This window comes from Pseudoliparis swirei, chromosome 12 (genome assembly GCF_029220125.1).
Source record: "Pseudoliparis swirei isolate HS2019 ecotype Mariana Trench chromosome 12, NWPU_hadal_v1, whole genome shotgun sequence".
In the NCBI taxonomy this organism is placed as follows: domain Eukaryota; kingdom Metazoa; phylum Chordata; class Actinopteri; order Perciformes; family Liparidae; genus Pseudoliparis; species Pseudoliparis swirei.
In genome coordinates this window covers 23,527,479-23,555,050 of record NC_079399.1, presented here as the reverse complement: position 1 = coordinate 23,555,050, position 27,572 = coordinate 23,527,479, and the positions used below count along the sequence as shown (strand labels likewise).

Below are 27,572 nucleotides of genomic sequence, written 5' to 3'. Positions count from 1 at the left end.
TGAGCGCGCACACACAAGCATTGAGGCGCCCCGTCCCCCTCCTTCCCTTCCGTGACTCGGAGGCTTGGCGTGGGCACCATCACCCCACTGGTCATGGCCGTTGCCTAGGCGACCGAGCAGCCCAGCCCCTCCAGCAGCCCCCTGCCCGACGACCACGTTCAACCAGCGTGGACGGAGACAAGGGCCAGGAACCGGCCTGATCACTACATCACCAACATGGCCTGTGTGCGTGCGTGCCAGTGTGTGTGCGTGTGTGAATGTGTGCGTGTGTGTGTGTGAATGTGTGTGTGTGGCTCACGCTGGCTTTATAACCTCATTCTGTCTGCATGTTGATGGGACTGAACGGACAGCGGGTCAGACAGCAGCTTCACAGGAATCCAGAGATAACTGGGTACCGGTGGATTGGAGGAGTGAAGCATGCTGGGTAAGGGAGGACGGGAGGTAAAAGATCAAAGAGCGACCCAGAGGTGAGCTCCTCCCGTCCCGCGAGTCCCTCACAGGGGAGAGACCACTGCCTCCTGCGGGGACCAGGAATGTGGGACGTCCTGACAGGCTCCTTACACACACCCTCCTGTGTGTGTGTGTGTGTGTGTGTTCAGCCTCCAACAGGCTGGGAAACACAAGCCAGAGGGAAAAAAACAAAAACAGGAAACCCGATGAAGTAAAAGAAAGAACTGAAATATTAAGTAAGCGACTCTTGGTTGTGAGGTGTGGAGCCTCAGGCCTCCCGTCCATTGTCACTATAATATAACACCAGAGCTGCCTGACGTTCCTCCTCTGGTGTTTGGAGTCCTTCAGAAGAGGAGGGCGTCCATGACGGGTCACTTCCTGTCACTTCCTGCAGCACGGACACAAACAGGAAGCTGCTCTTCCTGGACGTCACAAAGCACAATGACGTGAAACCACAGAGGAGGAGGCATTGTTGATGCTCCAGTTTCACCTGAAACCACAATGCAGCTCAGAGGCTGCTGGCTGCCGATTGGCTGTTGACTGGAGAACAACACACCCATACTGACAGCATGCGACGCTCCCAAGAAAATAAACCAGCTCTTAAAACCTGTTGCAGTGATTTTAAAACGGAGGCTTTGATCTTTTGACCCGGAGAGATGATTCAGATCAAGACAGCAAAACAAAAAGGAACATAATCGGAATATTAAAGTTTATTGATCACCTAATGCTTCAGTCTTATGAATACCAAGCTGCCTAATGTCACACACACACGCGCACACGCACACACACACACACGGCTCGGCGTGACTCCACATGTGCAGACCGTCTCCGGCGGTGTGAAACCACGTTTCACTGCCTTGTGGATCCCAAACCCACCGGACCGGTTCCACAGCCCACACACACACTCACCCTGATGACGTGTGGAGAGCATTGCGGACGCGGCCGGTGTCATTCACGGGACTGAATGTTCTAGAAGCTTCTTGGTTGATGTGGTAGCTGCTCTTGGGACGAGCTGGGGAGCTAACCGCTAACCTCCAGTCGCGATGACGTCATCGTGAAGCTGAGTCCACGCGTCGTAAAGCCGCCGCTGCTCTGACCGCAGTCACTACACAAGAGCACGGCCCTGAGTCTGGAGGTCAAAGGTCACCAACAAGACATGCAGCTGGTCTACAGTGTGTGAATGTGTAAGACATGCCAGCGGTGGCCCTCCACCGGGGCCCCGTCCTGTATCCAGGCACAGACTCGTGAGTCCAGCTCCATGGGGCCCAGCCCCTAAACTACTAAGAGATGTTCTTCACCGGGTCCGCTTGTTGCCTCCTGGGCTTGTTTAACGTCTTCAGTTCTACTCGCTCCTGGAGCCCGTGTAGCTCTGAACGGGTTCTTGTGTTCCACAATGAAGCACACAGAACACACCGATGGACCTGTTCCTGTCTGTGTCCATACATGCACCATGCGCCATGCACAGGACACGGCCTTCAGGGCTTCTCCGTCAGGAGCTCGTCCCCATGAGGGCGTGAGTTGACGGTGGTCAGAGAACATTGGTGAGACCTTTCACACGTGAGCGTGGAGGTGGCTTCACGTAGCAGCTGGAGGCCGGCAGCATGTGGGGGTCAGCTAGAGGTCACCAGGGGGTCAGCTCGTCTGGACGCTGGCAGAGCATCACTCTGCGTCTGGCCCGGCACAGCCACAGTGGGGGGCCCAGGGCAGCCTGTGAGACACAGCGGGGGGCCCAGGGCAGCCTGTGAGACACAGCGGGGGGCCCAGGGCAGCCTGTGAGACACAGCGGGGGGCCAAGTGCAGCATCGGGGTCAGGGGGTCTCCAGACCACCACAACATGATCACTATGCAGACGGCAGGACGTCTGAAACCTCCACCAGTCCTCCACCTTCAGCTCACAGCCATCACCCCCCCCCCCCCCCCATTGGGGGCCCTTCTCCTCTTACCCCGGGGCCTCGAAGAGAGACGTCTAGAATTTAATTGAATGAAAATGGATGAAACTAAAACTTCTAGCTCAACCAACTGGTCTGTTACACTCTTGGGAGACCAAACTCCTCCTCCTCCTCCTCCTCCTCCTCAGAACCCAGGAGGAGACGCAGTGAGTGACAAAGCCACGGCCCTCTGCCCACAGACGAGAAAGTACATCTTGTTCCCGGTCAGCCTCCTCTGAGCAAGGCACTAAACTACCCTCCTCCAGTCCCCCGCGGTGTGAGGGCAGGGAGCGTCTCCTGAAGTCTGAGGAGCCGTCCTGTAGTTCTGTGGAGATGTTTTCAAGATGTAAACGCTGTCGAGATGAGTCTCTAGTTCAGGACCTCCACCCCCCACGCTGGGGTCCAATGATGGAGGAGCTGCTGAGAGCTGGGCTCTCAGGAGCATCAGTCGGCCCCAGGGGCCACGATGTCACGCACATGACGTCACACACACAATGTCACACACACGACGTCACACATGTCACACATGACGTCACACACACGATGTCACACGTTGTCAGAATCAGAATCCGTTTATTGCCAGGAATGTTTACACAAACGAGGAATTTTTTTCCACACATGATGTCACACACACAATGTCAGTCACACGATGTCACACATACGATGTCACACACATGATGTCACATGTCACACATGATGTCACACACATGATGTCACACACGTGAGAGGAGGTGCTGCGTCGCTGCCGACACAACATTCATGTTACATAACGATAAACTCTGGCAGACACTCTGGTGTTGGTGGTCGAGGCTCGTCTCGTTTCCACGCTTCAGACTCAGCCGACGGCGTGTGAGCGTGATGAGAACACGTGACCCGCGTGACGCCTGGACCTCCTGTCCGTGTGAACCAGGATCAAAACGGTAACGATGAACTTTACGTGATTTGCCAAACTGAGCGAGTCATCGCCCGTGTGCTCTCAGCGAGGCTCAGATCCTCCTTTGGGCCCCCAGCCTTCAGGTCTTATCGATTTAGGATCCCACGCCACGCAGACATGAGGGCTCTTCTAGAAACAAGGAAGGCAACCATGATAATCTGCAAAAGATCCCGTAAAATAATCCATAAAATAATCTATTTGCTTGAGCCCCTCCCCCCTCTAAAAGCTTAAAGATAAGTCTTCTTCCTTCAGGACAACCAGGGCTGTAACCTCAATCAGACCAACGATGGAGGAGCATGGGGGCCTGTAGAGGCCACTTAGGGATACTGTGTGTGTGTCACCCTAATCAAGACATTACAGTGAGGTTAAACCAAGCCCCCCCCATGTTAATCCTTCACAGCGAGTGATCAGCCATGTTGTCCGTGCGATGACATCCTGACTGTCCACCCAGAGAACCCAGAGAGGCTCTCAGGACCCAGAGCGGGTCTCAGCTGTCATGCTCCATGCTCCTGAGGCCTCAGTCCCACAGGAGGACAGACACCAACCATCCCATGAGGCCTCAAAGAGCCTGCATCTTCTCTGGAGCTGTGTTCATGGATACGTGTCTCTCTTGTGGTCCGTGAGTCCGGCCTGCTGGACTCTCGTGAGCCCGGCCTGCTGGACTCTCGTGAGCCCGGCCTGCTGGACTCTCGTGAGCCCGGCCTGCTGGACTCTCGTGAGTCCGGTGGACCTGCAGCTGTGTGTGTACTCACCATTGATTCCATTGGGGATGCTCCTGTGGTGCTGCGGCGCCGACAGGTCGTCCATGGACCTCCTGGTGGTGGAGCCCGGCTTCGCGCTCTCCGAGCTGGGCTTGTGCAGGTGGTTCACGTGGTTGTGGTGGTCCGGGCTCCCGGCGCTGCCCGCGCTGGACGTGCTGCTCCCGTCCCCCACGTCCCGCACCGGGCCGCCGTGGCCGGTGAGGCTGGACTGGCTGTCGATGGAGCTCCGGGAGCCCGCGCCGCTGCGCTCCTCGTCCAGCATGAGGATGATCTCCTTGAGCTCGGAGTTCTCCGTCAGCACGGCGTCCTGGCTGGCCTCCAGCTCCTTCAGCTTCATCATGTAGGCGCCCACCTCCTTCCACATGGCGCCGGCGGTGTGCCGGCCGAAGCGCTGCCACTCGCGGGACAGCTTCTTGCCCTTCTGCCGGTCGTCGTCCAGGAAGCAGCAGAGCTCCCGCAGCTCGTGGTTGTCGTCCTGCAGCTTCTGGTTGACCTCCTTCAGGTTGCGGATCTCGTGCAGGTGCGTCTGCAGCCGCCGGTTGACGTCCTTCATCATGTTGCCGTGCTCCATCATCAGGCTCATCTTCTCCCCGTCCACCCTGCGCAGCCGGCGCAGCAGCTCCTCTCGGCCGCAGCGCAGCGCCTCGTCGTCGGCCAGCGGGCTCAGGTCTTCCTGCGGCCCCTCGGACGCGTTCTTCGCCATGACGTCGCGGGTTCGAGTCTCAGAAACGGCGACTTGGAAATAACGGAATTAAACTAAATGTGTCCGAGCCCGAGCTGCGGGACTGTGTAGAGATGAGAGCACATTGTCCACGACGCGTCGGTAACGGGGTGCCCGCCTCCACCGGGCCGGTAACGGACACACAATGTGAGTGAGATGGGAACCAGAGCGCGCACCGGCTCTGTTTGAAGATTAAAACTGAACGTGTTCCGGAAACAACCGGAGCTCCAATCCCGTCAATAGAGAAAGCTGCGGGCTTTAAACGGATTACCGGGGGCTCGTCTACCGGGTCCTGGTCCCGGGTCCTCCGGACATCGCTCCCTCCGCACGGAGAAGCCGCAGGAAGCCGCGCAGGAGCCGGGCGGGTCGGCTCGGTGGAGCCTCGGGACTGAGCTGCTCCCGGACACACGCCCGGTTTGAAATCCTCCAAGAGGACTCCGGCCCGGGCGACCAATCAGAGACGAGGGAGAGGGGCGGTCAGCAGGTAGAAGAGGCTCGTGAGGCCCCGCCCTCTTAAAGGGACAGTACGACGAGGACCCGCGAAAACATGGAGGGAACCACGACCGACAGAGACCCGACGGAGCCGACCCGTCTTCACGGAGCTTCTCCTCGACGCGCTGTGCTCGACACGAGTCTCACGAGTAACAGCCCGTCCGGTTCATTCACAGGGAACTGTAGTTTTAAAAAGGTGCTTTTGAAACGTATTTGCGAGGTCACAGCGCCCCCGTGTGTTCACTGTCGGTACCACACACAACCAGGCAGATAGAGGTACTGAGAAGATCTCAAAGCAGAATCTCACACATTGAAGGAATCATCACTTTATTTTAGTGTAAAACGAAGTAGATAATGAGACAAAAACACGCTTTAGACACACAGCATGTTTTTATTTGGTAAAAATGGTAAACTTGTAATTTTATTTTTAGTGCTAATGGTTCAAATAAGTTTAGAAGCTTAGCGATAGTTGCGCACAATTAAAGTGCTAATCATACTCAAGACGTAGTAGTAGTATTTTCCCATATCCCCCTAATTGTTAGGTATAATCATCATCCTTATCACTGCTTGTTGATATACTGTATATAACATTCAAACAAGCACAGCTCGATGCGTATCTTTATCACATGTAAACAATCAGTAATGAAATCTTTAGGCTGAGGCAGGAGACACTGGAGGCCACCCAACAACCCGATGTCCCCACATGGTCCATTAAGGTTTCTGCTGATGTAATAATGCGCCCGCCTATTGCTCGTGGTTCCGGCGTCTCACGGAACACACCACTCTGCTCTTGGGCCTGAGCGTGCCGTAGTCCTGGATGTCAAAGGTCTGTCCGGGCAGCAGGCTGAAGTCAAACCTCTGGAGCAGCTTGGCCATCATCACTTTAGCTTCCATCTGCAATAAACAGGCCCATCGAGTGAGGTTGTGTTTTGTGTGTGTTGATTATTTACGACCGTCAGACACCCACCTGAGCAAAGTTCTTCCCCAGGCACGAGCGAGGCCCGAGGGCAAAGGGGTAGTAGCAGTAGTACGGCCTGAAAAACAGAGACAGGCTCCATGAATGCACTCCGTCCTCCTTTCATCAGCGGGCTGAGTCAAAATAAACATAACATGGTGAAGAGGTGGTGAGGATGTGGTGAGGAGGTGGTGGTGATGTGATGTGATGAGGAGGTGGTGATGTGATGTGATGAGGAGGTGGTGAGGAGGTAGTGGTGAGGATATGGTGAGGAGGTGGTGGTGAGGATGTGATGTGGTGAGGATGTGGTGAGGAGGTGGTGAGGAGGATGTGGTGAGGAGGTGGTGAGGATGTGGTGAGGAGGTGGTGAGGAGGTGGTGAGGAGGTGGTGAGGAGGTGGTGGTGAGGTGGTGGTGAGGAGGTGGTGGTGAGGTGTGTCTCTTACTTCGGGGCCTCTGGGTGGAATCTGTCGGGGTCAAAGGTCAGCGGGTCCTTGAAGAACTTGTCCATCCTGCCCGTCGAATAGGAACTGAACTGATTCAGAAGAAGTGATTGAAGGTAAAGACTCACCTGGTGGTTCATGTTTAATGTGTAGAGACTCAGGACTCAGGACTCAGGACTCAGAGACTCAGAGACTCAGAGACTCACGAAGCACGTGACTCCTCCGGGGATCAGGATCCCGTCGATGACGATGTCCTCCAGGACGTCCCGAGATGTACCTGGAGCCGTCGGGTAGAGCCTCAGAGTCTCTTTGAGCACCTGGGGGAGGAGTCACAGGGGAGGGAGGTCACAGGGGAGGGAGATCACAGGGGGAGGAGTCACAGGGGAGGGAGGTCACAGGGGGAGTCACAGGGGGAGGAGTCACATGGGAGGGAGGTCACAGGGGGAGTCACAGGGGAGGGAGATCACAGGGGGAGTCACAGGGGGAGGAGTCACATGGGAGGGAGGTCACAGGGGGAGTCACAGGGGGAGGAGTCACAGGGGAGGGAGGTCACAGGGGAGGGAGGTCACAGGGGATGGAGGTCACAGGGGGAGGTCACAGTGGGAGGAGTCAGTGGGATGTCACAGGAGGTTACATGGGGAGGTCACAGTGGGAGGAGTCACAGCAGGAGGTCACAGGAGGTTACATGGGAAGTCACAGCAGGAGGTCAAAGACTCATATAACTGGTCAATGAATGATAACTGGGTTAGTTGCTTCACTTCTGAGGAGCTGAACATAACTTGGTGACGTACCTGTGACAGGTAGGTGAGCTAAACTAACTAGTGATGTACCTGTGACAGGTAGGTGAGCTAAACTAACTAGTGACGTACCTGTGACAGGTAGGTGAGCTAAACTAACTAGTGATGTACCTGTGACAGGTAGGTGAGCTAAACTAACTAGTGATGTACCTGTGACAGGTAGGTGAGCTAAACTATGACTGACGACTCAGACAGGCAGGAGCTTCTCCCAGATTCCCACGTGCGATCCTCCCGTTTCACCCCGGCGATCCCATCACCCTCCTCTCTCTCTTGACCAATGAGAACACAGCTGAGGAAGCTCTCCAGACGAGTTACTGTCCCCTCCTCTCCACTTCTTACCTGTCCACTTCTTACCTATCCACTTCTTACCTATCCACTTCATACCTATCCACTTCATACCTGTCCACTTCATACCTGTCCACTTCTTACCTGTCCACTTCATACCTATCCACTTCATACCTGTCCACTTCTTACCTATCCACTTCATACCTATCCACTTCATACCTGTCCACTTCATACCTATCCACTTCTTACCTGTCCACTTCATACCTGTCCACTTCATACCTGTCCACTTCATACCTATCCACTTTTTACCTGTCCACTTCTTACCTGTCCACTTCTTACCTGTCCTCTTCTTACCTGTCCACTTCATACCTATCCACTTCATACCTGTCCACTTCATACCTGTCCACTTCTTACCTGTCCACTCATACCTATCCACTCTACCTGTCCACTTCATACCTGTCCACTTCTTACCTGTCCACTTCACCTGTCCACTTCTACCCTGTCCACTTCTTACCTGTCCACTTCTTACCTGTCCACTTCTTACCTGTCCACTTCTTACCTGTCCACTTCTTACCTGTCCACTTCTTACCTGTCCACTTCATACCTATCCACTTCTTACCTGTCCACTTCTTACCTGTCCACTTCATACCTGTCCACTTCATCCATCCACTTCTTACCTGTCCACTTCTTACCTGTCCACTTCTTACCTGTCCACTTCATACCTATCCACTTCATACCTGTCCACTTCTTACCTGTCCACTTCTTACCTGTCCACTTCTTACCTGTCCACTTCTTACCTGTCCACTTACCTGTCCACTTCTTACCTGTCCACTTCTTACCTGTCCACTTCATACCTATCCACTTCTTACCTGTCCACTTTTTACCTATCCACTTCTTACCTGTCCACTTCTTACCTGTCCACTTCATACCTATCCACTTCATCACTTCTTACCTGTCCACTTCTTACCTGTCCACTTTTTACCTATCCACTTCTTACCTGTCCACTTCTTACCTGTCCACTTCTTACCTGTCCACTTCATACCTATCCACTTCTTACCTGTCCACTTCTTACCTGTCCACTTCATACCTATCCACTTCATACCTGTCCACTTCTTACCTATCCACTTCATACCTATCCACTTCTTACCTGTCCACTTCTTACCTGTCCACTTCATACCTATCCACTTCATACCTGTCCACTTCTTACCTGTCCACTTCATACCTATCCACCTGCCTGTCCACTTCATACCTGTCCACTTCTTACCTGTCTACTTCATACCTGTCCACTTCTTACCTGTCCACTTCATACCTATCCACTTCTTACCTGTCCACTTCATACCTATCCACTTCATACCTGTCCACTTCATACCTATCCACTTCATACCTGTCCACTTCATACCTATCCACTTCATACCTGTCCACTTCATACCTATCCACTTCATACCTATCCACTTCATACCTATCCACTTCATACCTATCCACTTCTTACCTGTCTACTTCATACCTGTCCACTTCTTACCTGTCCACTTCATACCTGTCCACTTCTTACCTGTCCACTTCATACCTATCCACTTCTTACCTGTCCACTTCTTACCTGTCCACTTCTTACCTGTCCACTTCATACCTATCCACTTCATACCTGTCCACTTCTTACCTGTCCACTTCATACCTATCCACTTCATACCTGTCCACTTCTTACCTGTCCACTTCTTACCTGTCCACTTCATACCTATCCACTTCTTACCTGTCCACTTCTTACCTGTCCACTTCTTACCTGTCCACTTCTTACCTGTCCACTTCATACCTATCCACTTCTTACCTGTCCACTTCATACCTGTCCACTTCATACCTATCCACTTCTTACCTGTCCACTTCTTACCTGTCCACTTCATACCTGTCCACTTCTTACCTGTCCTCTTCATACTTATCCACTTTTTACCTGTCCTCTTCATACTTATCCACTTTTTACCTATCCACTTCTTACCTGTCCACTTCTTACCTGTCCACTTTTTACCTATCCACTTCTTACCTGTCCACTTCTTACCTGTCCACTTTTTACCTATCCACTTCTTACCTGTCCACTTCATACCTGTCCACTTCTTACCTGTCCACTTCATACCTATCCACTTCTTACCTGTCCACTTCTTACCTGTCCACTTCATACCTATCCACTTCTTACCTGTCCACTTCTTACCTGTCCACTTCATACCTATCCACCTTACCTGTCCACTTCTTACCTGTCCACTTCACCTGTCCACTTCACCTGTCCACTTCTTACCTATCCACTTCTTACCTGTCCACTTCATACCTGTCCACTTCATACCTCCACTCTTACCTGTCCACCTTACCTGTCCACTATACCTGTCCACTTCATACCTGTCCACTTCCACACTTCCACCCTGTCCTTTACCCATCCACTTCACCTGTCCACTTCTTACCTGTCCACTTCATACCTATCCACTTTTACCTGTCCACTTCTTACCTGTCCACTGTCACTTCTTACCTGTCCACTTTACTATCCACTTTTACCTGTCCACTCTTACCTGTCCACTCTTACCTGTCCACTTCATACCTATCCACTTCTTACCTGTCCACTTCATACCTCCACTTCATACCTGTCCACTTCTTACCTGTCCTCTACCTGTCCACTTCATACCTATCCACTTCATACCTGTCCACTTCATACCTGTCCACTTCTTACCTGTCCACTTCTTACCTGTCCACTTCATACCTGTCCACTTCTTACCTGTCCACTTCATACCTATCCACTTCATACCTATCCACTTCTTACCTGTCCACTTCTTACCTGTCCACTTCATACCTATCCACTTCATACCTGTCCTCTTCTTACCTGTCCTCTTCTTACCTGTCCACTTCATACCTATCCACTTCATACCTATCCACTTCTTACCTGTCCACTTCTTACATGTCCACTTCTTACCTGTCCACTTCATACCTATCCACTTCTTACCTGTCCACTTCTTACCTGTCCACTTCTTACCTGTCCACTTCATACTTATCCACTTCTTACCTGTCCACTTCTTACCTGTCCACTTCATACCTATCCACTTCATACCTGTCCACTTCTTACCTATCCACTTCTTACCTGTCCATTTCATACCTATCCACTTCATACCTGTCCACTTCTTACCTGTCCACTTCATACCTATCCACTTCATACCTGTCCTCTTCTTACCTGTCCACTTCATACCTATCCACTTCATACCTATCCACTTCTTACCTGTCTACTTCATACCTGTCCACTTCTTACCTGTCCACTTCATACCTGTCCACTTCATACCTATCCACTTCTTACCTGTCCACTTCTTACCTATCCACTTCTTACCTTTCCACTTCTTACCTGTCCACTTCTTACCTGTCCACTTCATACCTATCCACTTCATACCTGTCCACTTCTTACCTGTCCACTTCTTACCTGTCCACTTCATACCTATCCACTTCATACCTGTCCTCTTCTTACCTGTCCACTTCATACCTATCCACTTCATACCTATCCACTTCTTACCTGTCTACTTCATACCTGTCCACTTCTTACCTGTCCACTTCATACCTATCCACTTCTTACCTGTCCACTTTTTACCTATCCACTTCTTACCTGTCCACTTCTTACCTGTCCACTTCATACCTATCCACTTCTTACCTGTCCACTTCTTACCTATCCACTTCTTACCTGTCCATTTCATACCTATCCACTTCATACCTGTCCACTTCTTACCTGTCCACTTCATACCTCCATACCTGTCCACTTCTTACCTGTCCACTTTATACCTATCCACTTCTTACCTGTCCACTTCTTACCTGTCCACTTCATACCTATCCACTTCTTACCTGTCCACTTCTTACCTATCCACTTCTTACCTGTTTCACCTATCCACTTCATACCTGTCCACTTCTTACCTGTCCACTTCATACCTATCCACTTCATACCTGTCCACTTCTTACCTGTCCACTTCATACCTGTCCACTTTTTACCTGTCCACTTCTGACCTGTCCACTTCATACCTGTCCACTTCATACCTGTCCACTTCTTACTTGTCCACGTCTTACCTGTCCAGGACCTCGGGGAGGCGGCTCAGCTCCAGGATGCAGAAGGCCAGTTGATTGGCTGTTGTCTCATGGCCTAAAGGATCAGAGCAGAACTCAGAGAAAAGGCTCCAGGGGGAGGAGTCACAGGAGGTCACAGGGGGAGGAGTCACAGAAGGTCATAGGAGGTCACAGGGGGAGGAGTCACAGGCAGAGGTCACAGCGGGAGGAGTCACAGAAGGTCACAGGGGGAGGAGTCACGGAAGGTCATAGGAGGTCACAGGGGGAGGAGTCAACTCACCCGCGATGAAAAATGTCAAAAAATTGTCCAGCATCAACTCCTCATCTTCCTCCGTCATGCTCTCCTCTGGAAGGAGAAGAGAGACAATGAACCTCCAGGCACCAGGTACCGGACCAGCATGCACCTGGGCTATATCCAGGAGGCAGGTACCGGACCAGCATGCACCTGGGCTATATCCAGGAGGCAGGTACCGGACCAGCATGCACCTGGGCTATATCCAGGAGGCAGGTACCGGACCAGCATGCACCTGGGCTATATACAGGAGGCAGGTACCGGACCAGCATGCACCTGGGCTATATGTAAGAACCAGCGTTAGGAGTTCCTTTATTTATTTGCTTGTTTTGTTTTAGTTTAGTTTCACCCTAAAGGTCAGAGCTTCCCCCTAAAGGTCAGAGCTTCACCCTGAACCAGCTCATATTGATGATGTTCTCCTCAGTTTACATCAATACATCCTGTTTCCTAATGGAGGGCCGGTTCCTCGGGTCAGGGTTCTGGACCTTCTCCGGCGGTCTTGATGATCTGCGTGAGGATGTCGTTGGGCACGTCGTCTCCGTGCTCCATGGCACTCTTGCGGTCCTGGATCCACTCGGCGCCGGTGGATCGCAGCAGGAGGCACGCCGCCCGCACCTCCCGGATGAAGGCTCTGTTCTTTGGGTTGAACTGGAGAGGTGAGAGGGTCAGTCTGAGGACATGTCACATATCACATGGTCACATGTCACATGTCACACGTCACACGTCACATGTCACATGATCACATGTCACATGATCACACGGTCACATGGTCACATGTCACATGGTCACATGTCACATGGTCACATGTCACATGGTCACATGGTCACATGTCACATGGTCACATGTCACATGGTCACATGGTCACATGTCACATGATCACATGGACACACGGTCACATGGTCACATGATCACATGTCACATGATCACATGGACACACGGTCACATGGTCACATGATCACATGGTCACATGATCACATGTCACATGGTCACATGATCACATGTCACATGATCACATGGTCACACGTCACATGGTCACATGGTCACATGTCACATGGTCACATGTCACATGTCAAATGGTCACATGGTCACATGTCAAATGGTCACATGGTCACATGTCACATGGTCACATGTCACATGTCAAATGGTCACATGATCACATGGACACACGGTCACATGATCACATGTCACATGTCACATGGTCACATGATCACATGGTCACATGATCACGTCACATGGTCACATGTCACACGATCACATGGTCACATGTCACATGGTCACATGATCACATGTCACATGGTCACATGATCACATGTCACATGTCACATGATCACATGGACACACGGTCACATGGTCACATGGTCACATGGTCACATGGTCACATGATCACATGTCACATGGTCACATGATCACATGGACACACGGTCACATGGTCACATGGACACACGGTCACATGGTCACATGATCACATGTCACATGGTCACATGATCACATGTCACATGGTCACATGTCACATGATCACATGATCACACGGTCACATGATCACATGGTCACATGTCACATGGTCACATGATCACATGTCACATGGTCACATGATCACATGTCACATGATCACATGGACACACGGTCACATGGTCACATGGTCACATGATCACATGTCACATGGTCACATGATCACATGTCACATGATCACATGGACACACGGTCACATGGTCACATGGTCACATGATCACATGTCACATCAGAATCAGAATCAGAAACAGGTTTATTGCCAAAGAATGAATGTTTTCACAAACAAACGAGGAATTTTTTTTGGTGGAAGGTGCAACATTTGGACATGACAAACAACAATCAACGCAAGGAGGGAGGAGTGGGAGGAAGAGGGAGGAGGAGGAAGAGGAAGGAGCGGAAGAAGGAGGAGAGAGGAAGGTGGAAGAAGAGGGTAGTCCTGGGGTGACAGTCAGTCAGTCCGGGTCCATTGATGAGCCCGACCGCCCGGGAAAAAGCTATTGGTGTGGCGGGAGGTCGTGGTCATGATGGACCGCAGCCTCCTCCCCGAGGGGAGGGACTCGAACAGGGAGTGTCCAGGGTGGGAGGGGTCGGCGACAATCTTTCTGGCCCTTCAGTGACCTGGAAGTGAACAGGACCTGGAGGGAAGGCAGACTGCAGCCGATAACCCTCTCGGCCGAGCGGATGATGCTCTGCAGCCTGCGCTTGTCTTTGGCTGTGGCTGCAGGGTGCCAGACGGTGAAGGAGGAGCAGATGATGGACACAACGATGGCCGTAGAACTGTACCATCATCTTCCTGGCAGGTTGAATTTCCTCAGCTGCCTCAGGAAGAACATCCTCTGCTGGGCCTTCTTGGAGATGGAGCCGATGTTCAGCTCCCACTTGAGGTCCTGGGAGATGATGGAGCCCAGGAAGCGGTAGGACTCCACAGCGTCGACGGGAGTCACACAGGATGAGAGGGCGGTGGGGCTGCATTCCTCCTGAAATCCACAACCATCTCCACTGTCTTCAGGCGTTGAGCTCCAGGTTGTTCTGGCTGCACCAGGTCACCAGGTGGTCAGTCTCCCACCTGTAGGCGGTCGTCCCCGCCAGAGATGAGTCCAATGAGGGTGGTGTCATCCGCGAACTTTAGGAGCTTGACGGACTGGTGACTGGAGGTGCAGCTGTTGGTGTACAGGAGAACAGCAGAGGGAGAGAACACAGCCTTGGGGAACCCGTGCTGGTGGTCCGGGAGCCTGAGACGTGTTTCCCCAGCCTCACGTGCTGCTTCCTGTCGGTCAGGAAGTCTGTGATCCACCTGCAGGTGGAGTCGGGCACGTGCAGCTGGGAGAGCTTGTCCTGCAGCAGGGACGGATGATGGAATTGAAGGCAGAGCTGAAGTCCACAAACAGGATCCTGGCGTGAGGTTCCTCGGGAGTCCAGATGCTGGAGGATGTAGTGAAGGGCCATGTTGACTGCATCGCCTGCAGACCTGTTGGCTCTGTAGGCTAACTGCAGGGGTCCAGGAGTGGGTCGGTGATGGTCTTGAGTGTGACAGGACCAGCGTCAAAGGACTTCATGACCACAGAGGTCAGGGCGACGGGCCTGTAGTCATTGAGTCCTGTGATCTTGGGTTTTGGGACGGGATGATGGTGGAGGCCTTGAAGCAGGCTGGAGCGTGGCATGTCTCCAGGAGGTGTTGAAGATGTCGGTGAACACCGGAGACAGCTGGTCCGCACAGTGCTTCAGGGTGGAGGGGAGACGGAGTCCGGCCCGCTGCTTTGGGGTTCTGCTTTTAAACAGCCTGTTGACGTCTCTCTCCAGGATGACGAGGGTCGTCGCTGAGTTGATGGAGGGTGCTCCAGAGGTGTGAGCCCCTGATGGGCTGGGGGAGGGTGGGCTGATGGTCTGTGGCTTGTTGGTGGGGCTGTGGGGGATGGTCTCAGGACTGCTCCATTGTCTTTCAAAGCGGCAGTAGAACTCATTTAGCTCGTCTGCCAGAAGCACATTGTTCATGGAGTGGGGTGATTTGGGCTTGTAGTTGGTGATCTGCCTGATGGTCACATGATCACATGGACACACGGTCACATGGTCACATGGACACACGGTCACATGGTCACATGATCACATGTCACATGGTCACATGTCACATGGTCACATGGTCACATGGTCACATGTCACATGGTCACATGGTCACATGGTCACATGGTCACATGGTCACATGTCAAATGGTCACATGGTCACATGTCACATGTCAAATGGTCACATGTCACATGGTCACATGGTCACATGTCAAATGGTCACATGTCACATGGTCACATGTCAAATGGTCACATGGTCACATGTCACATGGTCACATGGTCACATGTCAAATGGTCACATGGTCACATGTCACATGGTCACATGATCACATGTCACATGGTCACATGATCACATGTCACATGGTCACATGATCACATGGTCACACGGTCACATGTCACATGGTCACATGACTCTGTCCCACCTTGAAGAAGGCGTCCCTCACGGTGAAGAGCATCCCTTTGAGGCACGTCTGCACGGCCCGGGAGAACCGGGCCCTCTCCGCCAGCTGGTCCAGGTCCACCTGCAGACACGCTGAGCCCGAACAACACACAAAACACGTTGACTTTAAGTGATCCGTGTAAATGTGATATGAGAGTAAAGCATCAAACATGAAGCCGAGATCTGCTTTGAACATTCTTATTTTTGGTGTGAACATGAAAAAGTGAGAACATTTCGTATTTTATTTAGTTTTTGTATATTTAGTATTTTAGTATTTAGTATTGTTATTGTGTTTTGAATTTTATTTTTATTTTCTATTCATGCTCTAATGTGCACCCACTACTGTGATCCTGAAATGTCCCCACTGTGGGACAAATAAAGGATTATCTATTCTAATCTAATCTATTCTATTATAACCTTCTATAATATATTATAATATATTATAATCTAATCTAATATTTTATAATCTATTATAATCTAATCTAATCCAATCTATTCTAATCTATTCTATTATAATCTATTATAATCTAATTCAATCTATTATAATCTATTCTATTATAATCTATTATAATCTAATCTATTATAACCTTCTATAATCTATTCTAATCTATTCTAATCTAATCTAATCTTTTATAATCTATTAGAATCTAATCCAATATATTATAATCTATTCTAATCTATTCTAATCTAATATATTCTAATCTATTCTATTATAATCTAATATAATCTAATCCAATCCAATCTATTCTATTATAATCTATTATAACCTTCTATAATCTATTCTAATCTAATCTTTTATAATCTATTAGAATCTAATCCAATATATTCAAATCTATTCTATTAGAATCTAATCTAATCTATTATAACCTTCTATAATCTATTATAACCTTCTATAATCTATTCTAATCTATTCTAATTAGGGCTGGGCAACGATGACAAATTTTAATCGCGATTAATCGCATGATTTCCCTGATTAATCACGATTAATCACGATTAATTGCATTTGTATAAGCAAAATCCAATAATTAATTCAAAAGTAGTGTATAGCGCACTTCTATTTTAAATGTTGCTGAGATTAAACATCTCTCTTGTTCTGCCTGTTTTGTGATATACATGCCTAAAAGGTGCCTAATATTTCTAGACTGAAATAATATCGGCATTATAATTATTATAACTATGAGGATTTTTTTAGTTGCCTATTTTGTGGAGCCCTCAGGACGTGGTGCCCTCCCCTCCGCACAGCGCGTAGTGCGCTATGGGAGCGGCGGCGCTGGGAGGAGTTTATAGCACAAACAACAATGAACTAGTGGAGGCGGCGAGGTGCTCCGTGTTGCCAGGTTGGAGATGGTGAAGTATCGTACCAAAGGCTCAAAATGGTTGTATTTGGAGGATAATTATCGTGTATCTGGCAACCCTGAGATCGGTCGACCAATGACTGTCCTCTAAACCGTCAGCTCACGCAAGAAGGTGGAACGTAAGGGAGATACCATTTCCAAAACTTGTAAGGGGTAAATACTAGTTTATGAAAACCCAGAGAAACACAAATATCTGACGAAGCAAAATCCCGACGTTTTTGGAATCCCTGCCGGACGCATTTGTTAGGTCTCAAAAGCAAGACGTGTCCGGGGGAAGAGGACGTCTGGTCACCCTCACTAACCGGCCTGCAGTAGCTCTCCACTTCGCTGTGGCATTGGTTCGCTTCTCTTGGTTGATCTCCTCCCTGCAGCGTCGTCTGCCGAAGCCTCGCTCCACTGTGTGTTTGTTGTATGATTCGCTGCATCAACGGTGTGTTTAGCATTTAAATGATATTTAAGACTGGAAGTACTCCGGTGATAAGACGATTCATCTTGGCAGTGTTACATATGACTTTGTTTCTGTCGACTCCGCCGTCTTTAAGAACTTTAAATTGAAAATGGCCATTTAAAATCTCCGTACTCTTCTCCATGTTTGTTAAACCGCGAATGACTTTCTTTTTCGGTTCCGCAGCAATCAGTAGCAGACTTTTACAAAATAAAAGCCTGTGAGCAACACACTTTTACAATAATAAAATTAATAATAAAACCTGCGTTAACGCGATAAAATAATTGTCGGCGTTAATTAATTGATGCGTTAACGCAAGATTAACGCGTTAACGTGCCCACCCCTAATTCTAATCTAATATAATCTAATCTAATCTACTCTAATCTATGCCTGAAAAAATCATTTAAAAAAGCCATGACTGTCCCATGTGTTCCATGAGCTAGAGTGTGAACAACAAGAGGAGGAGGAGGAGGAGGCACCTTAGCGATGACGTCCAGGGTGAAGGAGTTGGCGAGCTGCAGCATGCTGGCCTCCTGCTCGCCGTCCGCCACGTCCGAGAGCTCCGCCATCAGCTTCTCCGCCATCTCATTGAAGGCGCCGGTCAGACCCCTCAGGTACCTGGAGACAGGGGGGGGGGGCAGAGGACCGTGAAGACCAGCAGGAGGTCCAGCAGGAGGCCCCTGACCTCAGGTTGATCCTCCGGGCCTCACAGGCTGCTGAAGGCCGGGTCCATGATGCGGCGCTGCTTGTACCACAGCTGGTGGTCCTGAGCCGTCACCAGGCCATTACCCAGGAACCTGGAGGACACGGGATACTTAGGACATGAGGACACTCAGGAAGGACATGAGGACACTCAGGAAGGACAAGAGGACACTCAGGAAGGACATGAGACACTCAGGAAGGACATGAGACACTCAGGAAGGACATGAGGACACTCAGGAAGGACATGAGACACTCAGGAAGGACATGTGACACTCAGGAAGGACATGAGGACACTCAGGAAGGACATGAGGACACTTAGGAAGGACATGAGACACTCAGGAAGGACATGAGGACACTCAGGAAGGACATGAGACACTCAGGAAGGACATGAGGACACTCAGGAAGGACATGAGACACTCAGGAAGGACATGAGGACACTCAGGAAGGACATGAGACACTCAGGAAGGACAAGAGGACACTCAGGAAGGACATGAGGACACTCAGGAAGGACATGAGACACTCAGGAAGGACAAGAGACACTCAGGAAGGACATGAGACACTCAGGAAGGACAAGAGACACTCAGGAAGGACAAGAGGACACTCAGGAAGGACATGAGACACTCAGGAAGGACATGAGGACACTCAGGAAGGACATGAGACACTCAGGAAGGACAAGAGGACACTCAGGAAGGACATGAGACACTCAGGAAGGACAAGAGGACACTCAGGAAGGACATGAGACACTCAGGAAGGACATGAGACACTCAGGAAGGACATGAGACACTCAGGAAGGACATGAGACACTCAGGAAGGACATGAGGACACTCAGGAAGGACATGAGACACTCAGGAAGGACATGAGACACTCAGGAAGGACATGAGGACACTCAGGAAGGAAATGAGACACTCAGGAAGGACATGAGACACTCAGGAAGGACATGAGGACACTCAGGAAGGACATGAGGACACTCAGGAAGGACATGAGACACTCAGGAAGGACAAGAGACACTCAGGAAGGACATGAGACACTCAGGAAGGACATGAGACACTCAGGAAGGACAAGAGGACACTCAGGAAGGACATGAGACACTCAGGAAGGACAAGAGACACTCAGGAAGGACAAGAGACACTCAGGAAGGACAAGAGACACTCAGGAAGGACATGAGACACTCAGGAAGGACATGAGGACACTCAGGAAGGACATGAGACACTCAGGAAGGACATGAGGACACTCAGGAAGGACATGAGACACTCAGGAAGGACATGAGACACTCAGGAAGGACATGAGACACTCAGGAAGGACAAGAGGACACTCAGGAAGGACATGAGACACTCAGGAAGGACATGAGACACTCAGGAAGGACATGAGACACTCAGGAAGGACAAGAGGACACTCAGGAAGGACATGAGACACTCAGGAAGGACATGTGACACTCAGGAAGGACATGAGGACACTCAGGAAGGACAAGAGGACACTCAGGAAGGACATGAGACACTCAGGAAGGACATGAGACACTCAGGAAGGACATGAGGACACTCAGGAAGGACATGTGACACTCAGGAAGGACATGAGACACTCAGGAAGGACAAGAGGACACTCAGGAAGGACAAGAGGACACTCAGGAAGGACATGAGACACTCAGGAAGGACAAGAGGACACTCAGGAAGGACATGAGGACACTCAGGAAGGACATGAGACACTCAGGAAGGACATGAGACACTCAGGAAGGACATTATACACTCAGGAAGGACATGAGGACACTCAGGAAGGACATGAGGACACTCAGGAAGGACATGTGACACTCAGGAAGGACAAGAGGACACTCAGGAAGGACATGAGACACTCAGGAAGGACATGAGGACACTCAGGAAGGACAAGAGGACACTCAGGAAGGACATGAGACACTCAGGAAGGACATGAGACACTCAGGAAGGACAAGAGGACACTCAGGAAGGACAAGAGGACACTCAGGAAGGACAAGAGGACACTCAGGAAGGACATGAGACACTCAGGAAGGACATGAGACACTCAGGAAGGACATGAGGACACTCAGGAAGGACATGTGACACTCAGGAAGGACATGAGACACTCAGGAAGGACAAGAGGACACTCAGGAAGGACATGTGACACTCAGGAAGGACATGTGACACTCAGGAAGGACAAGAGACACTCAGGAAGGACAAGAGGACACTCAGGAAGGACATGTGGACACTCAGGAAGGACATGAGACACTCAGGAAGGACATGAGACACTCAGGAAGGACATGATACACTCAGGAAGGACATGAGGCACTCAGGAAGGACAAGAGGACACTCAGGAAGGACATGTGGACACTCATGAAGGACATGAGACACTCAGGAAGGACAAGAGGACACTCAGGAAGGACAAGAGGACACTCAGGAAGGACAAGAGGACACTCAGGAAGGACAAGAGGACACTCAGGAAGGACATGAGGACACTCAGGAAGGACATGTGACACTCAGGAAGGACATGTGACACTCAGGAAGGACATGAGACACTCAGGAAGGACATGAGGACACTCAGGAAGGACATGAGACACTCAGGAAGGACAAGAGGACACTCAGGAAGGACAAGAGGACACTCAGGAAGGACATGAGACACTCAGGAAGGACATGAGGACACTCAGGAAGGACAAGAGACACTCAGGAAGGACAAGAGGACACTCAGGAAGGACATGAGACACTCAGGAAGGACATGAGGACACTCAGGAAGGACATGAGACACTCAGGAAGGACATGAGACACTCAGGAAGGACATGAGGACACTCAGGAAGGACATGAGACACTCAGGAAGGACAAGAGACACTCAGGAAGGACATGAGGACACTCAGGAAGGACATGAGGACACTCAGGAAGGACATGAGGACACTCAGGAAGGACAAGAGGACACTCAGGAAGGACAAGAGGACACTCAGGAAGGACATGAGACACTCAGGAAGGACATGAGACACTCAGGAAGGACATGAGGACACTCAGGAAGGACATGAGACACTCAGGAAGGACAAGAGGACACTCAGGAAGGACATGAGACACTCAGGAAGGACATGAGGACACTCAGGAAGGACATGAGACACTCAGGAAGGACAAGAGACACTCAGGAAGGACATGAGACACTCAGGAAGGACAAGAGGACACTCAGGAAGGACATGAGACACTCAGGAAGGACATGAGACACTCAGGAAGGACATTAAACACTCAGGAAGGACATGAGACACTCAGGAAGGACAAGAGGACACTCAGGAAGGACATGAGACACTCAGGAAGGACATGTGACACTCAGGAAGGACATGAGACACTCAGGAAGGACAAGAGGACACTCAGGAAGGACATGAGACACTCAGGAAGGACATGAGGACACTCAGGAAGGACATGTGACACTCAGGAAGGACATGAGACACTCAGGAAGGACATGAGGACACTCAGGAAGGACATGAGGACACTCAGGAAGGACATGAGACACTCAGGAAGGACAAGATGACACTCAGGAAGGACAAGATGACACTCAGGAAGGACATGAGACACTCAGGAAGGACAAGAGGACACTCAGGAAGGACATGAGACACTCAGGAAGGACATGAGACACTCAGGAAGGACATGAGACACTCAGGAAGGACATGAGACACTCAGGAAGGACATGAGGACACTCAGGAAGGACAAGAGGACACTCAGGAAGGACATGAGACACTCAGGAAGGACATGAGGACACTCAGGAAGGACATGTGACACTCAGGAAGGACATGAGGACACTCAGGAAGGACATGAGACACTCAGGAAGGACAAGAGGACACTCAGGAAGGACATGAGGACACTCAGGAAGGACAAGAGGACACTCAGGAAGGACATGAGACACTCAGGAAGGACATGAGGACACTCAGGAAGGACAAGAGGACACTCAGGAAGGACATGAGACACTCAGGAAGGACATGAGGACACTCAGGAAGGACATGAGACACTCAGGAAGGACAAGAGGACACTCAGGAAGGACATGAGACACTCAGGAAGGACAAGAGGACACTCAGGAAGGACATGAGGACACTCAGGAAGGACATGAGACACTCAGGAAGGACATGAGGACACTCAGGAAGGACATGAGACACTCAGGAAGGACATGAGACACTCAGGAAGGACATGAGGACACTCAGGAAGGACATGAGACACTCAGGAAGGACATGAGGACACTCAGGAAGGACATGTGACACTCAGGAAGGACATGAGACACTCAGGAAGGACATGAGACACTCAGGAAGGACATGAGACACTCAGGAAGGACAAGAGGACACTCAGGAAGGACATGAGACACTCAGGAAGGACATGAGACACTCAGGAAGGACATGAGACACTCAGGAAGGACATGAGGACACTCAGGAAGGACATGTGACACTCAGGAAGGACATGAGGACACTCAGGAAGGACATGAGGACACTCAGGAAGGACATGAGGACACTCAGGAAGGACAAGAGGACACTCAGGAAGGACATGAGACACTCAGGAAGGACATGACACTCAGGAAGGACAAGAGGACACTCAGGAAGGACATGAGACACTCAGGAAGGACATGAGGACACTCAGGAAGGACAAGAGGACACTCAGGAAGGACATGAGACACTCAGGAAGGACAAGAGGACACTCAGGAAGGACATGAGACACTCAGGAAGGACATGACACACTCAGGAAGGACATGAGGACACTCAGGAAGGACATGAGACACTCAGGAAGGACATGAGGACACTCAGGAAGGACATGTGACACTCAGGAAGGACATGTGACACTCAGGAAGGACATGAGGACACTCAGGAAGGACATGAGACACTCAGGAAGGACAAGAGGACACTCAGGAAGGACAAGAGGACACTCAGGAAGGACATGAGACACTCAGGAAGGACATGAGACACTCAGGAAGGACATGAGGATACTCAGAAAGGACATGAGACACTCAGGAAGGACATGTGACACTCAGGAAGGACAAGAGACACTCAGGAAGGACATGTGACACTCAGGAAGGACATGAGACACTCAGGAAGGACAAGAGGACACTCAGGAAGGACATGAGACACTAAGGAAGGACATGAGACACTCAGGAAGGACAAGATGACACTCAGGAAGGACAAGATGACACTCAGGAAGGACATGAGACACTCAGAAAGGACAAGAGGACACTCAGAAAGGACATGAGACACTCAGGAAGGACATGAGACACTCAGGAAGGACATGTGACACTCAGGAAGGACATGAGACACTCAGGAAGGACAAGAGGACACTCAGGAAGGACATGAGACACTAAGGAAGGACATGAGACACTCAGGAAGGACATGAGGACACTCAGGAAGGACATGTGACACTCAGGAAGGACATGAGACACTCAGGAAGGACATGTGACACTCAGGAAGGACAAGAGGACACTCAGGAAGGACATGAGACACTCAGGAAGGACATGAGACACTCAGGAAGGACATGTGACACTCAGGAAGGACAAGAGGACACTCAGGAAGGACATGAGACACTCAGGAAGGACAAGAGGACACTCAGGAAGGACAAGAGGACACTCAGGAAGGACATGAGACACTCAGGAAGGACAAGAGGACACTCAGGAAGGACATGAGACACTCAGGAAGGACAAGAGGACACTCAGGAAGGACATGAGACACTCAGGAAGGACAAGAGGACACTCAGGAAGGACATGAGACACTCAGGAAGGACATGAGGACACTCAGGAAGGACATGAGGACACTCAGGAAGGACATGAGACACTCAGGAAGGACAAGAGGACACTCAGGAAGGACATGTGACACTCAGGAAGGACATGAGACACTCAGGAAGGACATGAGGACACTCAGGAAGGACATGAGGACACTCAGGAAGGACATGAGGACACTCAGGAAGGACATGAGACACTCAGGAAGGACATGAGACACTCAGGAAGGACATGAGGACACTCAGGAAGGACATGAGGACACTCAGGAAGGACATGAGACACTCAGGAAGGACATGTGACACTCAGGAAGGACATGAGACACTCAGGAAGGACATGAGACACTCAGGAAGGACATGTGACACTCAGGAAGGACATGAGGACACTCAGGAAGGACATGAGACACTCAGGAAGGACATGAGACACTCAGGAAGGACATGAGACACTCAGGAAGGACATGAGACACTCAGGAAGGACATGAGGACACTCAGGAAGGACATGAGACACTCAGGAAGGACATGTGACACTCAGGAAGGACATGAGACACTCAGGAAGGACATGAGACACTCAGGAAGGACATGTGACACTCAGGAAGGACATGAGACACTCAGGAAGGACATGAGACACTCAGGAAGGACATGAGACACTCAGGAAGGACATGTGACACTCAGGAAGGACATGAGACACTCAGGAAGGACAATAGGACACTCAGGAAGGACATGAGACACTCAGGAAGGACATGAGACACTCAGGAAGGACATTAAACACTCAGGAAGGACAAGAGGACACTCAGGAAGGACATGAGGACACTCAGGAAGGACATGAGACACTCAGGAAGGACATGAGGACACTCAGGAAGGACATGAGACACTCAGGAAGGACAAGAGGACACTCAGGAAGGACATGAGGACACTCAGGAAGGACATGAGGACACTCAGGAAGGACATGAGGACACTCAGGAAGGACATGTGGACAGCAGATCTAAAGTTTAGGTTCACGTAGAAATGTCCTGTTTTTTTAAAGCACTGGGTTAAAAATAAAGATAACATTAGATCATAACTCTCTACATAGTTAATGTGTTAATGACTATTCTCTGGTGTTTAGTGAAGTCTCTCCAGAGGTGTGTAGAGGCCCATCTCCAGTGTTCTAGTGGTACATTGTGTTATCGCCTTAGAAGACTAGCGGAGGGGTAAAACACCCTTTAAACCCCCTGAAAACAGTTATGCTGCTGAGAGAAGCTATAAAACTGGCCTTCCTTTGAGAACAAGAAGAACTACATTGCTATTTACTATAAACATCATTATTTATAACCTCGTTAATGTCTGGACTAGATTTTATATTAGTTTGATAAATAAAAGTGAGTTTTTTCATGGAAAACACCAAAGTGTCTGCGTGACCCCAAACTCTTGAAGGGTCGGCATCACATATCAAAACAAACTAATTTCCCTGTTACAGAAGTGGAGCGACTCCAACATCAGGAATTCAACATATGTAACAAATATACACTTATTATTAATATTATTATTACTACTATTATTATTATTATTATTATTACTACTATTATTATTATTATTATTTTTAATATTATTGTTAATAATAATATTATTATTATTATTATCTGATGGATCATTGGCCCCGGCCAGACGCCGTGGGGGAAGCTCCTCTCCCGTCTGATGAACTCACCTCTGACCGAACAGGGCGAAGAGCTTGCTGTAGAAGAATCTGTCTTTGGGATACTTCGAGGACATCAGGATCTCCTGGCGCCGCCATGACACATCACAACAGGTGTTAACGTCCCCAGGATGGATCCTCTCTCTCCATCCACCTGCGTCTCTGAGCACCTTCATTCTGGCGTTACCTTGGTTCCTTCCGGCGAGGTGATGAGGATGATGACGTAGTGCAGGATGTTCTGCCGGCACACCGGCCCGTAGGTCTCCGCCCTGTGGACCGCGCCTCACTCATTGGTATCGACAAGGTGAAAAGCTAGAGCTGTGAATCTAGACCCGAAACCTGACGTGCATGAAATGTTCACTCATCACCGCCCAACGGATGTGCACATGTAGTACACCTGAGCCGCCAGGTAACAGCACGTGTTATGAGGTCCAATGCTCGGAGGAAGAGAGCTCAAGTTAAAACATCATGACCCAGTCATCTCTGACCTGCATGGTGAACCCTTCATGAGCTGTAGCTGCATGTCTCTGAGGTCACGACCAGCCGGCCACAAGGTCAGAGGGCTTCACTCTGTCGAGAAACTGTCACCTTGAATGACGTCATGGTTACTAATTACTTAAAGTTCACATGGTTATAGCAAAGCTTCAGAATAGAAAAGCTGTGAGTTACAAAGACTGCTGGACTGGCTTTGGGCAATCAAGGTGAGCTTTGGACTTCTCATTGCACCCCCCCCCCCTCCCCTCCCTCCCCACACACACACACACACACACCTCCCACAGGTGCAGGTGAGCTTTGGACCCCCCGCAGATTCTTCACTTTGTGTTGCGAGAGCGCGGCTCGATGCAATGACGCATGCGCAGTGTAACCACCGAGTTGTGGCGATAAACTCCAGATAAACTCAAAGTATAAAGTCAAAATACAATAATACACGTTCGCGTTGTTGCCGTTGGATCTATCCAACTACCCACCTGCAGGTGAGGAGGTGACGTCATATTGTGTTTAAAGTGTTTTGTTCTACAAGTTATTGCATGTTGCGACATGTCAATCACGGAAATGACGACACACAGAGGGACACACGTGGACACGAGCACGCGCCTCACTATGAGTATGACATGTTAAAGTCATATGCGTGACGTCATTGTTACCATTCCAGGAACCGGTCGTGTATCAGCTGTCCGCTGCGCGTTGCCTTCAGGTACGTGGCGGAATGTCCGAAGAGGAAACTGAGGAGAGCGAACACAAAGTAGTGACGTCAGAGACAAGAGTTAGAGGAGCTCACGTAGGTCCGGAGCAACGTGCACTCCGGCCCCGCTCACCTGTCTCTGGGCGGCCCAGGTATGTGGTCGTACTTCATGTGCACGTGCTTCACGTAGCACAGGTAGCCCAGGAGGAGCAGCAGCGCCGCGAGCAGCAGGAGCAGCGCGGACCAGCCCAGGAGCAGCAGGAGCAGCAGGAGCAGCGCCATGGAGAGAGAGACGCGACACCTGAGACTGACCGGGCGCACTGCTTCCGATGTATGACGTCAGCACAAGGTGGGTGTAGTTAAAACCACAAGTTTACCCG

The 27,572-nt window shown here is 50.3% G+C and overlaps 2 protein-coding genes across 3 annotated transcripts; both read right to left on the bottom strand.

The window, feature by feature from the left end:
• Nucleotides 1-2,941: 2,941 nt before the first annotated feature.
• ccdc85cb (coiled-coil domain containing 85C, b) lies at nucleotides 2,942-5,253 on the bottom strand. 2 transcript variants are annotated; one of them, XM_056428461.1, is made up of 2 exons: nucleotides 4,065-5,253; nucleotides 2,942-3,441 (listed from the first exon to the last, which is right to left on the bottom strand). In XM_056428461.1, exons 1-2 carry the CDS (start codon nucleotides 4,774-4,776, stop codon nucleotides 3,407-3,409), a joined length of 747 nt encoding a protein of 248 aa, XP_056284436.1. In that variant the 5' UTR covers nucleotides 4,777-5,253; the 3' UTR covers nucleotides 2,942-3,406. The 2 variants fall into 2 exon arrangements, with proteins under 2 accessions (XP_056284436.1, XP_056284437.1); XM_056428462.1 differs by having other exon boundaries at nucleotides 2,942-3,438.
• A 343-nt stretch (nucleotides 5,254-5,596) lies between these two features.
• LOC130202737 (cholesterol 24-hydroxylase-like) lies at nucleotides 5,597-27,557 on the bottom strand. Its single transcript, XM_056428464.1, is given in 16 exon segments — nucleotides 5,597-6,180; nucleotides 6,254-6,320; nucleotides 6,687-6,775; nucleotides 6,890-7,000; nucleotides 7,631-7,648; nucleotides 10,248-10,263; nucleotides 11,774-11,906; nucleotides 12,111-12,176; nucleotides 12,608-12,770; nucleotides 16,111-16,209; nucleotides 18,407-18,545; nucleotides 18,638-18,724; nucleotides 26,022-26,095; nucleotides 26,197-26,278; nucleotides 27,155-27,232; nucleotides 27,326-27,557. Coding segments are annotated over 16 exon segments (1,521 nt in total). The 5' UTR covers nucleotides 27,475-27,557; the 3' UTR covers nucleotides 5,597-6,030.
• Nucleotides 27,558-27,572: the final 15 nt, after the last annotated feature.

What these genes read in the sequence shown, in the direction of transcription:
- ccdc85cb (XM_056428461.1), bottom strand. Translation starts at nt 4,776, where the DNA reads ATGGCGAAGAACGCGTCCGAGGGGCCGCAGGAAGACCTGAGCCCGCTG. An exon ending in CATCCCCAATGGAATCAATG is followed by an intron (nt 3,442 to 4,064) that starts GTGAGTACACAC and finishes CCTTGTTTCTAG; the next exon opens with AAGAGCCCTCATGTCTGCGT.